Raw genomic sequence first — 14,389 nt, 5'->3', positions numbered from 1 at the left:
TCTCTCTCTCTCTCTCTCTTTCTCTTTCTCTTTCTTTTTTCTCTATGCTTATACGCTTTTCTTATTCGCTACCCTTCTTCTTCTTCTTCTTCTTCTGCTCCTACTTCTATCTTTTCTTCTTCTTCTTCTTCTTCTTCTTCTTCTTCTCCTTCATTTTCATCTTCATCTTCAACTTTTTTTCTTTTTCTTTTTCATTCTATCCCGAATCAAGGCGAACGCGCTTCGATGAAGCCCTCTTTTGTTGGAACGATCGTTCCGACGACGAACGATCTCCTACGGACGACGATGCGCTTCTTCTTTTAACTATACTCGATAGAGAGGCTTTTACGTCGTACTACTCTCTTCGTCGTTACTTTAAGTATGCCTATACATATCTACAAATAATTACATACATATATACATATATATATATATATATATACACATACGCAGATATAATATGTATGTATGTATAGGCATGAACGTGATATATATATATATGTATATATTTGATATATATGATATGAATCTTGCTTGAGGAGGAACAGAATGCTGGGCATTTTCTCTTTTTTTTTTTTTATACTTTTTTATTTATTTTCTTTTTTTTTTTTTTTTATTTTCAACTAACGAAAGAACGAAGGAACGTACATAAGAAGGAACTAAAACTTAACAACGTGACGTGGTACACTACCAAGGTTTCTTTTAGTTTCTTTTCGAGAGACTTATCGGCTTGCGAGGAGATAAGGCAAACGATGTATTCGTCATAAAATCCCTTGTAACGTTCGACAGGACAAAGAGGGTGAAAGAATGAATAGAATTTTTGTTTCTAGATTTGTTTTTCTTTTCTTCTCTTTTTTTTTTTTTTTTTTGTGGATCTTTTTTTTTTTCGTCTTCTCTCTTTTTCCTTCTTTCCCATCACTCTACGGCGAAGATAGTAATATACATGTTATATGCGATTATAATATATGTACGTACATATGTATGTACGTAGCTTGGTATGTATATATGTATACATATATTATATATATATATATATATATATATATTTGTTTTCCTTTTCTTTTCTTTTCTTTTCTTTTCTTTTCTTTTCTTTACTTTTCTTTTCTTTTCTTTTTTTTTCTATTCTTCGTGTTCTCTTTTCAATAATATACAATAAACTTAAATATTAGTTTGCATATATATATATATATATATATATATATATATGTATATATGTATGTATATATAGGATTATCATATTTATTTCATCGAACTAGAGTTAATCTTTAACGAGATAATAATTATTTATTATAATAAAGATTTTTACTAACAAACGTTAGCGTTAATATAGCGATACGTATTGGTCGGTAGAAAGACAAGCTGAGATTATATTCCGAGATATTCTAAATGTTTGGAAAACGACACTTTGTGCTTCCGGTTTCGATAAACCATATCGTTCTATTTAATTTTTTCTTCTTTCGTCTTTTTTCTCCCATCTTTTCCCTTTTCCTTTTTCTTCTTCTTCTTCTTCTTCTTCTTTTTTTATCTTCACATTCCTTCGACTTTTCGCTCGAATTGAAGAGAAGAAAAAAAAGAAAAAAGAAACGAGAAAAATAAAAAAATATACATCGTGACACCTTCCTATTTTTTCTTCTTTTTTTTTTTTTTTTTTACTTTTTTTTATTTCTTTTTTTTTCTTTTTTTTTTTTTCTTTTTTTCCTCGCTTCCAAGTGTCACGATGATAAAAAGTATAATAGAGATTACCTTTCGTAGACTTTTAAAAAGAACGATAGATAAACGAACGGAAGCAAAGACGTAAAGACAAATATAATAGATATGTGTATGTGTATATATATATAAATATATAATATATATGTATGTATATTTATATATACAAAATTAATCTAATTTTCATTGATCTTTTCCTCCGGTAGATTTTCGATGTGTACGCAGGTTTCGTTGTTAGCCAATTTGAGCCTCTCGGTTGGTTTAGGTCGCATGAATATGAAAGGTAACTCGGCTGACAGTTCGCCACCCAATGCGCCGAGATATAATTTGACCTTGACGGCATAAGAGACAACGATGCCAAAGGAGTCGCGTACATCGGGCAAGGTCAACAATGTGCTCGACGCTAATTCGGCTTCCTCGCGTTTCAATCTACCATCTAATGCGATACCACGTCTATTCCTATTATTTTCCAAGTTAGGCTTTAAATATATTATCTTTTGTAGATTTGAGCCTGGTGTTATGGGACAACCATCTTGGGTCTCGATCGCATCGATGACAGTACGAAATTGGCCATTTTGAAAGATGACAACGTCAATACCTTGTTGAACCAAAGCTTTTATCTTCTTAACGATCTTGTTGCTATTATTTCTAACGCTAACGTTAACGGCTATCGATTCACCATGATGATACAATTGTTTGTCAAGGGTTACCTCAAGCTCGAGTTCACCGGGACTCAATAGAAAATCCTTCCTTACGATAGTACACGGTTGTCGACCCTGTTTAGTTGGCGCATATTGTATTTTTCTTATACCAAGGGATACCGTACTTCTCTTATGCGTAATGTCCGTCTCCGTTTCGCCGGCATAAATTTTAACGAAGTAACTAACACCGCACGGCTCTCCCGTCTCGTCTTGACTCGGTTGAAGGGTCACGCTCGAAGGCGCGCTCTGTGGAAAATTAAAGGTGAACGGTATAGCGTTAGGGCCCAATTTTTGTAACAATCTCTCTTGTAATCTTGTATTATTAACATCCGTCTTGTTGTAACTACGTGGATATAATTGTTCGGATATAAGATAAAGATCCTTTTGAAAGTTCAATCCCATAACCTCGTCCTCCTCTCTGCCATAACGAAAACTGCATATCAATTGGCCCCATATCTTTCGACCTGTTTCAATATAATTCTGATCCAATAATATAACACCATCGATCGGTTCTATGCCCGATAAATAATCGATAAAATCTCGTTTGCCAACGTACAAAGAGATCTTTCCGTTCGGCGAACTCTTCTTGAACACTTTAAAATTGACTACCATATTGAGATTTTGTTTATCTCTCTCTCTCTCTCTCTCTCTCTCTCTCTCTCTCTCTCTCTCTTTTCTTTTTTTTCTTTTTTCCTTTTTTTTTTGTTTTCCTTAAATTCAATCCTATTCCTTATTTCCTTTGTTTTTTTTTTTTATCGACAAAAAGAAGTAACTTTTCGCGAGATCGAAAAGAATATCGTTTGTTACTTCCAACCTTTGACTGAATAAACGCGCAAACCCAACGTTCCTTTATATATCGACCTTATACGAGTGCTGACTCGTGAAGTTATCAGTGACGCCATGTAAATCCTAAGAGGCTTCCTAATCCATTCAACAACGCAAACGTAAAGCCACGTATATAGGTAGTACTTTACCATTCGGTCACGCGAGGTGTTTTATTTTTTTTTCTTTTTTTTTTTTTCATTTTCTTTTATCTCACTCTCTCTCTCTCTCTTTCTTTCTCTCTCTTTCTCTTTCTTTCTCTCTCTCTCTCTCTCTCTCTCTCTCTCTCTCTCTCTCTCTCTCTCTCTCTATCTCTTTTTCTCTATTTTTCTCATGAGCAGGTTTACGTTACTCGTTCGAACGAGTAAACGTAAGACGATGTAATCGTTTATCAGAACGGCTTTACTACTCGACTACGTCACGTTTGTCTACTATAAATCTTCGTTTACGTTTCTTCTCATTCTTCGCTCGATTCTTTTCTTCTTTCTTTCTTTCTTACGTAAATGCGCTGGTGTTATTAAATTTTTTTTTACGTAAAAAAGAGAAAAAGAGAAAGAGAGAGAGAGAGAGAGAGAGAGAGAGAGAGAGAGAGAGAGAGAGATTTATCTTATATACGTATATCGATTAAAAATTGAAAAAAAAATATATTATATTGTTTCAATCGATTATTGAAATGTATGAAGATAAAAATTAATTCTCGATGATCTATTTAATCCTTTTTCTTCTTTTTTTTTTTTTTTTTTTTTTTAACGAATAAACGTTTCGAATTTTTTATTTGAAATGTTGACCCTTTAAAAATGTCGGTAATAAGATTTATTCTGAAAATAATTATTTATTTCTTTTATGATCTTCCCGGTCGGTAAGGTAGAAAATATGGATGTTATCTTTGATTTATTTACGCTAGAGGTCGCACTACAATGTGTAATCATACATAATTTGTGATCGTATTATTTGGATACGTGTGGAGGTTTTCGTTGTATCCTTCTAGAAGTTTTGGAACATAGCAACTATTTTTGAAAGACGCAAGTGACATTATTCCATGTCGCGATGTCAGACGATTCTAATACCAGTGCTGATTTGGTAAGCCAACGTTATTTCTAATTTTTAAGTATATATATACATATACTCAAGCATATATCCATTCTTTTGAATAAAGTTATATATACATATGTATATATATATATATACACATATATATATATATATATATATGTATATACATATATGTATATGAAATAAGTGATTATTGATAAATAATATTTCAAAGAGAGTTGAACTATCCTTCCTTCAGAGTAAAACATTAGAAACACGTTTTTGGATGCTGTCCTCGTGCTCGACTCGTCCACGTTTGATCAAATTCTATATATTTGTTTCTACAAAATTCTATTTTTAATAATTTCATAGAACACAACATTTCTAAATAAGTATACATAAACGTATGTTTAATTTTTACAATATTGTGCAAGATAAGTGGAATTTTTGTTTTCAAACAAATATAAATAGGAATTTTCTTTTTCTTTGTATTTATATTTTTCTCCATTTTAATTTTATTGTATAATGGTTATAATGTGTTTTAGATACAAATAAATTGTATTGTTAGTAGTAATAAATTATTTTATGTAAATAATACATATACATATATATATATATATATATATATATATATATATACTTTTATATATATATATACTTTTATTGTAGATCAAACCAATGGCTATAGTTGTCCCACCGGATTCACCTAAGAAATCAGTCAAGTCTACTGCAGTAGTGAAATATTCTGCCGTTCAAACGCCTGCCACTTTTGCTCAATTGCAATGTAATACAAATTTAAATCTTCCACCCAGCAATTGGCTTAGCAGTTCTGCTGAAAGTTATGGTCTACAAAGTGTATGGTCACAGAACACAGGATTCTCAAGTTTTCGGATGGCTCATATGTTTCCTGATTGTGTTGGAGAAGTTGACGTTGTGTCAGACGCAGAAAATATAAAAAAATTATTGAAATTACCATATAACCATGGTGTTATATCGATGATGGTACACCGTATAGAAAATACTTTATTGATAGATGATTTTGATATACATAAATATTTATTACGCCAAGCGGAAAGTGATTGGGAATGGTTGAAGAAATTTTTTTATGAACACATATTTCAAAACTTAGGAGATAAAGAAAAACGATTGTTTCATAAGGCAAACAGTAGAAATAGTTTGCAACAAAGGAATTTAGTATCAAAATTCCTTTATCATTCTATAGTATTAGCTGATAGTAAAGAACAGAATATAAAGCCTCCTTTGCCCGTTAAACCATTGGAACAATGTTTACCTGAACCAACGCAAGAGGAAAAAGTACCAGATCCAAACTATAATCATAATTTTGCACGTAACGTTGTATGGACTTTTGAAAATATACAAATGCTTATTGGTACTGACATGCCAATATTTGGCGGGCAAACTCATCCCTGTATTAGTTTACGATTAAAAGATATGTCAAAACCTATTAACGTATTAACGGGAATAGATTATTGGTTGGACAATTTAATGTGTAATGTTCCTGAAGTAGTCATGTGTTATCATTTACATGGTATAGTTCAAAAATATGAATTGATTAAAACAGAGGATCTTCCTAATTTGGATGATTCAAAATTCAGTCCCAAACTTATTAGAGATGTAGCACAAAATATATTAAGCTTTTTAAAAAACAATGCGACAAAAGCTGGTCACACTTATTGGTTATTTAAGGGTAAGTAGAGCCTTCTTTTTTTTTTTCCCCTTAAATAATTTCTTTTTCTTCTTTATATATTTTGATTGATTAATTTCTATATATATATATATATCTTTAAAATGTTCAATAGGTAAAGACGATGATGTTGTAAAATTATATGATTTAACATCATTATGTAATGATGTTACCGATGAAAAAGGACAAAATCCATTTACCGTGCCAGTGGCAATGCTGTTATATAGAGTAGCTCGAAATATGAAATATTCTTCTGATTATCATCGTCATCAGGGTACTATTCGAATGTTATTGAAAAACTGTGTTCAACTTCTTGCAAAGGAGAAATATCCGCAAATCGTTACGTCCGCTCATTTTATGCTTTCTGACTTATATGTACCTTCAAGTACGGATCCCGTTAGTCCAGGACTTTCCGATCAAAGTGACGAGGAAGATACACAAAGTGAATGCAGTACAAATCATGAAAATGAAAAAGAAGAAGATGAAGAAACTCCCAGTGCTTCTATTAAATCTTTAACATTGGCAAATAGTAAATATCTTTACACAGATCATAGTAATATTAAAATTTTTAATTATATATAATAATAATAATAATAATAATAATAATAATAATAATAATAATAATAATAATAATAATAATAATAATAATAATAATAATAATAATAATAATAATAATAATAATAATAATAATAATAATAATAATAATAATAATAATAAATCATTTCAGTCAAAGAGCAAGTAGAACAAGAGGGACCTAAGTACAAACCACCACCAATAACAGGTAGCGTAGAAGAAAGATGTTTAACTGCATTGGAGCATGTAGCTCATGGTCTTGAGTGTTTGAAATATTTCCCAACTGAAGAAAATTCAGACGAAGAACAAAAGAAAACAGATGACCGTGAAAATGAGAGAAAAAAATATGAAGAAGCTAATCCAAACATGGCAAAACCTTTTCAGGCAATACCAATGCCATATGCTTCTTTGAATCAAGAAAAAGATAGTGAATCCGGAGAAACTTCGCAAAATAATAGTCCTAGTCATAAAAGGAAAAATAAACAAAAGAAGAAAAAATCGGAAAAATTTATTACAAAAGAAAATACATCTGTTAACAACAAAGATATGAAATCTTGGTTATGTAAATCAAAAAATGAAACTTTACCAATTTGGCAGGCACCAAAAAAGAGTGACAATGTCAGTTGGAATGCACATTTAAAAACTCTATTGTACGAAAAGGCCTCATTGATATTTGCTGTTTTGGCTGAAAACGAATATGCGAATAAAAATTATGGTGCCTCTTTGAGATACATATTGGCGGTATTGAGATGTCAAAAAATATTGGAGGTCTGTTGTGGCATAAGAAATGAAAAATCTATTAGCTGTCTGTTAGGACGTGCTGGTGATTGTTGTTTTATGACTGTACAAGATTGGTGTAATATAGAGAAACATAGAAAGAATTATGAAATTAAAAATATAACAGAGGAGAAGATAATCGAAGAAATATATTCAATGGAAGATTTGGATACGTGTACGTATAGAAATACAATTTTATTCAGTAATCACAAATTTTTTCTTTCTTTCTTTTTTTTTTTCTTTTTTTTTTTTTTCTTTATACACATTTTTCACAATATTATGTGTATAATAATTTCAGACGGTATAGAATTATTGCCGCAACGTCTTGAAAGTTTGGAATTCACATTGGTCGCTTCTTACAAGTGTTACGAAAAAGCTTTGTCTTATGAACCATTGGAAATAGAAAAAAATAATTTATTAAGAAGACTAGGAAATATTCATAATGAATTAGGCGTTTTATATATGAATCAAGCAGGAAGTAATTGGATTGTATTTTAATTTAATTATATATATATATTATTATATATATATATATATATATATATATATATAAAACAAAAAACAATTAAATATTTTCATTTAATAATTAAAACTAAATATTCATTTTGTATATTTAGCAAGATACCAACAAGAAAGTACAACAAACGAATCGGCCCAATCGTCGACAGACGTTACTACTTTACTTAATCGTTCCTTACATCATTTAGAAGCGGGTGTTAAAGCATTTGAAACTGTTCACGATGAAGCAAATTTGGCATTACTACATTCAAATACCGGTAGACTAATGAGAATTTGTGCTCATATGCACGTTAAACATAATACACAGGAGCAATATTTTTACAATAAAGCACTTGCGAATTATCAAAAGGCATTGCAAGTTCTAGGTTCTAGAAAATCTAATCCGGCAATATGGGACACGATAACGTGGGATTTGTCTACGACACTTTTCACTATGGCCACATTATTACAAGATTTTCCTTCTCAAGGAAACAAGGTATATTTTTTTTTTTTTTTTTTTTTTTTTTTTTTTTTTTCTTCGAATAAAATCTCTATTGATATATTTTTATCGACAATGAAAGATAAAATATTAAAAATAAATCTATGAAAATAAATGAGATTTATTTATTTTTTTTTTTTTTTTTTTTCTTTTTTTTTTTTCTTATATGATATTTATTACAGACGGAAGAAGAGCTTGAAAGAGAAGTAGTCGATATATTACAGAAAGCTCTTAAACATTGTGACGTGGATACGCCAGGTTCACGACAGCCAGTATATCAATTTCGTGCGGCTATCATTCAACATCGTTTAGCATCTTTATATCATCACATATATAGAGAATTCGAATCGGATTCGGATAATGTCAAGAGAAAAAACAGTTTACAATTGTGTAAATTGTATTACGATAAAGCGGCCAAATTGTTATTGGCTTTGGAACAGACGACGGAATTTTTGAGAGTACAAATGGAACGTGTAGCTTTGGCTGAACATCAGGCACGAAGTAAAGTTCTTTTATCTTCTTTTTTTTTTTTTTTTTTTTTTTTTTGTAATCGTTAGATATAAACTTCATGAAATTTCATCGTTCATTTTATTTATTTATTTATTTAATTTTTTCTCTATTATCTCTTTTGTACCCTAACGTCTGTATTATTATTATTATTATTATTATTATTATTATTATTATTATTATTATTATTATTATTATTATTATTATTATTATTATTATTATTATTATTATTGTTATTATTATTATTATTATTTCTTTTTTAAACCAGGTGCTACAACTTTCAACGGCAAATTGAAGGCTTATCAAAATGGTATGGAGTTATTGTTACAGTGTCGACCAATCATAGATTTACTCTGTGAAAAAAATAAAACGTCAAAGGAGAAAATAATTGGTAATAATAATATGGTAGAAGGTGATACGATTAATACAAATGAGGATGGAAAAATTATTGAGGAACAAAAGTTTACAGAGGACGATGAGAGTTTAGTCGTATTGCTCGAACAAAGATTACAATTTATATTACGATCGTTAACCAAATTACTTGTTAATAAGAACAACACTGCCACGAATAAAAAGGAGTAAGTAAAATGTAACATGTATGTATATATATATATAAATTTATAATTTCAACGAAATTTCTAAAAAAAATTAGTTAATTATTTAATTTTTTTTTTTTTTTATTTTTTTTTTATTTTTTTATTTTTTTTTTTTTTTTTTTTTTTTTTTTTTATTACAGATACGAAACTCTCGTCAATTTGTATAAGCAATGTTACAGTCGTGCACTTAGATCTGGAACGATATCTGGTATAACGTTGATAGCTCACGTGGCACAATTATTAAAGGATCTATGTAATATATTGCAACATATAGAATAATAAGAAAAAGAAAGAAAGAAAGAAAAAAAAAAAAAAAGAAAAACTATGTAAATACATACTTTATAGTTCGTAGAACTTCAAATTGCGCAAAGAGATCTCGATCCCTCTGTTATTTTCTTTCCTTTTGATTTTTTTTTTCTTTTTTCTTTTTTTATACCTTTTTTTCTTCAATCTTTAACTGATTAACATGAACAAATCGATGTCAATTAATTTACTCCCACATAAGTCTGTCTCTTTTGTAAATCTTTTGAAGATTTACAATTTGTATATTACTCTACTAAACAAAAGAAAAAAAAAAAACAAAAAAAAAATGAAAAAAAAAAATGAAAAAAAAAAAAGAAAACAGATGGTATCAATGTTCATCGTTATAGTTATAAACATTGAAGGAGGAACGAGATCCATCAAATGCATTTTTGACGATCTCCGAATTGCCTACAGTATATATATATATATGTATGTGTGTGCGCGAGTATGTGTGTGTGTATGCGAGTGTGTGTGCGTGTATATATATATACAAGAAACGATGATGACAGTGATGGACAATGACATTCTTTTTATTTCCTTTTTTTTTTTTTTCTTTTTTTTTTTTAAATTCTGTAAATTGTATATAGTCATGATGATAATGCTTTTTATTTATGTATTATTTATAAGAAAGGAATAAATATTAATCGTGAATGATTGAATGAAGATATTTGTTTTAAAAATAATTTATCTTCTAAACCCTCACCAATTTTATATATATATATATATATATATATATATAAACTTAAGTATATAAGTATACAAAATTCATATAATTATATTTAAATATTATTCATAATAATTTCATATATATATATATTATGTGCACACATACATATTTATATTATGAACATATATATGTATATATTAAGAACACACACACACACAAACATACATACATATATATATATATATTACCCTATATATATATATATAGGGTAATAAACCCTTATGGGGAAGTACGGTACAAAATTATATATGTCTCGACATAAAATGACATGTATATACATATATATATATATATATATATAAAGGCAGTGTGTGTGTGTGTGTGTGTGTGTGTGTGTGTACGTGAGAGAGAGAGAGAGAGATTGTAAAATGTTTAATAATTGGCCATTAGTCGATAAAAGTTAAAAAATTATTAGAAAATAGACCTATTGTTTTTCGATTAATTTTAACGAAGAACTTTATGTAAGCGCTTACATATATATATATATATATATATACATAAATGTATAAAAAGTTGGATAAAAGAAAAGTAAAGAGGATGAGATAGGGAGGGGGTAGGTGGTCGAACGAAGAATCGACGCGTAGCAGGAGGAAATCGTATGGGGTGGTTGAGGAACGAGAGAGGAAAGGAAGGAGGAAAGGGAGGAGGGAAAGAGAGAGAGGATCGGGGGATAGCGGGGAGGATCAATGAACCGCGAATAAACGTTCAGGGCGTTGGTATATAACAATTCCAGCTGTCAGTTGCATCCCTCGCGATTCAATGGGTTTGCCTCTATCTCGTACGAGCAGTACAGTTTTATCAGAGACTATCCCGTTTTACTACAAAGACAAAACAAGAAGAAGAGAAATCGTACAAAAGGGGGGCCCGATCACAATCCACAACCATCCTTACTCCCTTGGCCCTCAACCCTCACCTTCCCACTCCAGCAAGTCGCCAAACCACCCACCCGTCATCTATCTCCTCTATTCCTTTATTATCTTTTTTCTTTCTTTCTTTCTTTCTTTTCTTTTTTTTTTTTCGTTTTTTTTTTCTTTTTTTTTTCTTTTCCATTTGCCAATCAGATAGAAAGAAAGAGAGTCATCCTCGTTGTACTCTCCAGGGATGTTCAGAACTTGACCTTCGAACAATAGACGATCTGTCCATAGAGCTATTATTCTACTCTTTAGCAAGATAGAAGTTGACTTCTCTATTGGTTCCACACAGTGGTCTCGTTCGGTATCATTCTCTATTATAAAAACGAAAGATGATTCAAAGAAAAGTATGAGAGGGGGATGAGAGAGAAAAAGAGAGAGAGAGAGAGAGAGAGAGAGAGAGACGAAGAAAAGAGAGGAATTTATTTCGTCGAGTATTTTGCCACGCCTTTTCCTTGTTCACTTTTCTTTTTTTTTTTTTTCTTTTTTTTTTCCTTCCTTTTTTTATACTCGTCTTTGTTTTTAATTTCTTTTCTTCTCTTATATACGTGAATCAATTCTTTAATTTATCTTCGATTATATAATATTCCATTGTACATTATTATATCGTAATATACGATTCTCATGTTTTTCGTCAATTTATTATCTTTCGTAATAATTTTGTCGAACTTTTTCTTCTTCTTTCTTTCTTTCTTTCTTTCTTTTTTTTTTTCTTTCTCTCTTTTTTTTTTTTTTTTTTTTTTTTTTTTTAATTTTTTTCTTGGTTCTGTTTACTTGTTCGTTTTTTCCCGTCTTCTTTCTTTTCATCATTATATAATCATTTATTACATTAACATTATGTGTAATTTTGCGTTTAACATATGTTTAATAATAAATTTAATAATTATAAGTTTTATTGTTTTTATATCTTTACATATCTTCATTTGAAAACTTCGATGTGATTCGATCGTTTCGTAAATATTTTCATGTTTCTTTTTTCTTTTTTTTCCCCCCTGTATTTCTCCTTCTTAATCACATTATTATATATTTTTGGATTAATTAATAATTAATCAATAAGTAATTAATAAGTTGGAACTTTTAATAAAAAGATATTGAATACAATTGTCGTTTAATTTAATCATTATTTAATGGACATGTAATATAAATATACAATATAATATAATATATTTCTAAGAAAATATATATAATATAAAAAAAATATATATATATATATTTATATATTTTCTATTGTTTATTTGAATATATATATATATAAAATATTAAATCTTTCTTATTATTATTACTTATAATTCAAGAAAAACTAATATTATAAATCATTTAATAATTTTTTCATACTTTTGTCATAGTCAATATAATGTATATCGTCAATACACAATATAGAGATAATATAATGTAATATATTAAAATAAAAAATAAAAATATATATAAAATATATAAGGTATATGATATATTGTTTATTTAAATATATTGAACCTTCCTTATTATTATACAACCTAATTAATAAAAACCAATGTTATAAATCATTCAATAATTTTTTTTATACTTTTGCTTGTAATAAATATAATATATCTATATCTCGTCAATAGACAATATAATGTAATATATTAAAAAAAAAAAAAACAAAACGTAATATATTCAAAATAAAATACTGAATATTATTAATAAAAACGAATAAAAAATCAACATTAAAAATAATTGAATAATTTCCAACAATTAAATAATTGTCAACAATCACGCTTTGTTAATATTATTTCTATTTATTTCCTTAATTGAACATAACGAACGAAGTAATTACATGATTCCACTGTTCCTTTCTTTCTTTCTTTTGATCTACTTTTACTTCTTCTTTCTCTCGTTCTTTTTTTTTTTTTTTTTTTTTTTTTATTTCCCTCGAATTCATTAACGTGTAATCACGATTGAGAAAAACGAAAAAGCAGCTCTCGTTGGCTCGTGTTACTCGAAAGAAGACAACAACCGGAGTAGTTTTTCTCGAAAGATTGTCGAGAGATTCTAGTAAGAGCTTTCGAAGATCATTACGCTCTGTAGAAAGTAAGAAAGAAGGTAGGAAAGAAAGAATGAAGGAAAGAAAGAAAGAAAGAAAGAAAGAAAGAAAGAAAGAAAGAAAGAAAGTAAGTAAGAAAGAAAAAGAAAAAGGATAGGTCGTAGGGAAGATGGTGAAGGAAAAGAAAAAAGAAAAGAAAGAATGTAAGAAGGCGGTGTCGCATTCCTTGGATTCGCTGTTACTCTCCATTTGTCTCCTCGGCAACGTTCATTATTTGTTCGGTGTTGTTCGTACCTCCTTTCTCTATCCATCTTCACGTTTATAAAAGATATTTCCTATCTAATAAAATGCATCAATCTTTGACTGATCGAATCTACGTGAAAATATAATTTGACGATGTGAAATACAATTTTTTTTCTTTCTTCTTCCTCTTTTTTTTTTTTTTTATTTTTTTATTTTTTTTTTTTTTTTCGTAAGCCTCGACGAACGCCTCGCATTTACTTAATTAAAAACGATGTTAAAGATAAAGTTGAATACGCATAAAACTCTGACGTTTATTATTTAAGAGTGAAATAATAATGATCGTAATAAGTTTTGATGATTATTATTTCATTAAAATTATCGACGATTAATTATTGTATTTAATTAATAAAGAAATAACTCAATGAAATATCCATTAACAATTTATAATTCTATCTTTGTCTCTCTATTTCTCTATCTCTCTCTCTCTCTCTCTCTCTCTCTCTCTCTCTCTCTCTCTCTCTCTCTTTCTCTCTCTCTCTTAAATACTTTTATTTTCATTGTTTATACTTTGCTAATTTAATTGTTAAGTGTAATTATAATAATAATAATAATAATAATAATAATAATAATAATAATAATAATAATAATAATAATAATAATAATAATAATAATAATAACAAATATAATATAATAATAATAATAGTAAATGCAATAATAATAATAAAAACAACAAAATTATTGTTGTATCATTTTCAATAATTTTTTCTTTTTTTTAATGCAAACAAATCTTTAGTAAAATATATTTAT

General features: G+C 28.6%; 2 protein-coding genes across 4 annotated transcripts; one reads left to right on the top strand and one right to left on the bottom strand.

Annotated features, from left to right (window-relative positions):
* Window positions 1–1,823: 1,823 nt before the first annotated feature.
* On the bottom strand, window positions 1,824–3,193 carry Arr1 (arrestin 1). Its single transcript, XM_085655680.1, has one exon. It carries the CDS (start codon window positions 2,997–2,999, stop codon window positions 1,863–1,865), a length of 1,137 nt encoding a protein of 378 aa, XP_085511806.1. The 5' UTR covers window positions 3,000–3,193; the 3' UTR covers window positions 1,824–1,862.
* Window positions 3,194–4,135: 942 nt separating this feature from the next.
* Window positions 4,136–10,312, top strand: LOC118445074 (erythroid differentiation-related factor 1). Of its 3 annotated transcripts, none has more exons than XM_035874016.2 (9): window positions 4,136–4,289; window positions 4,911–5,949; window positions 6,062–6,475; window positions 6,674–7,471; window positions 7,595–7,774; window positions 7,914–8,290; window positions 8,476–8,794; window positions 9,069–9,378; window positions 9,537–10,311. In XM_035874016.2, the coding sequence occupies exons 1-9, from the start codon at window positions 4,257–4,259 to the stop codon at window positions 9,673–9,675; spliced, it is 3,609 nt and encodes a 1,202-aa protein (XP_035729909.2). In that variant the 5' UTR covers window positions 4,136–4,256; the 3' UTR covers window positions 9,676–10,311. The 3 variants fall into 3 exon arrangements, with proteins under 3 accessions (XP_035729909.2, XP_085512116.1, XP_035729910.2); XM_085655990.1 differs by having other exon boundaries at window positions 9,069–9,396; window positions 9,537–9,661; XM_035874017.2 differs by lacking the exon at window positions 4,136–4,289 and adding an exon at window positions 4,488–4,645 and having other exon boundaries at window positions 9,537–10,312.
* Window positions 10,313–14,389: the final 4,077 nt, after the last annotated feature.

This window comes from Vespa mandarinia, chromosome 3 (assembly GCF_050613455.1).
Source record: "Vespa mandarinia isolate Hongniang chromosome 3, ASM5061345v1, whole genome shotgun sequence".
NCBI lineage: Eukaryota > Metazoa > Arthropoda > Insecta > Hymenoptera > Vespidae > Vespa > Vespa mandarinia.
Note: the sequence above shows the minus strand (reverse complement) of the source record. Positions and strands in the feature narration are given on the sequence as shown.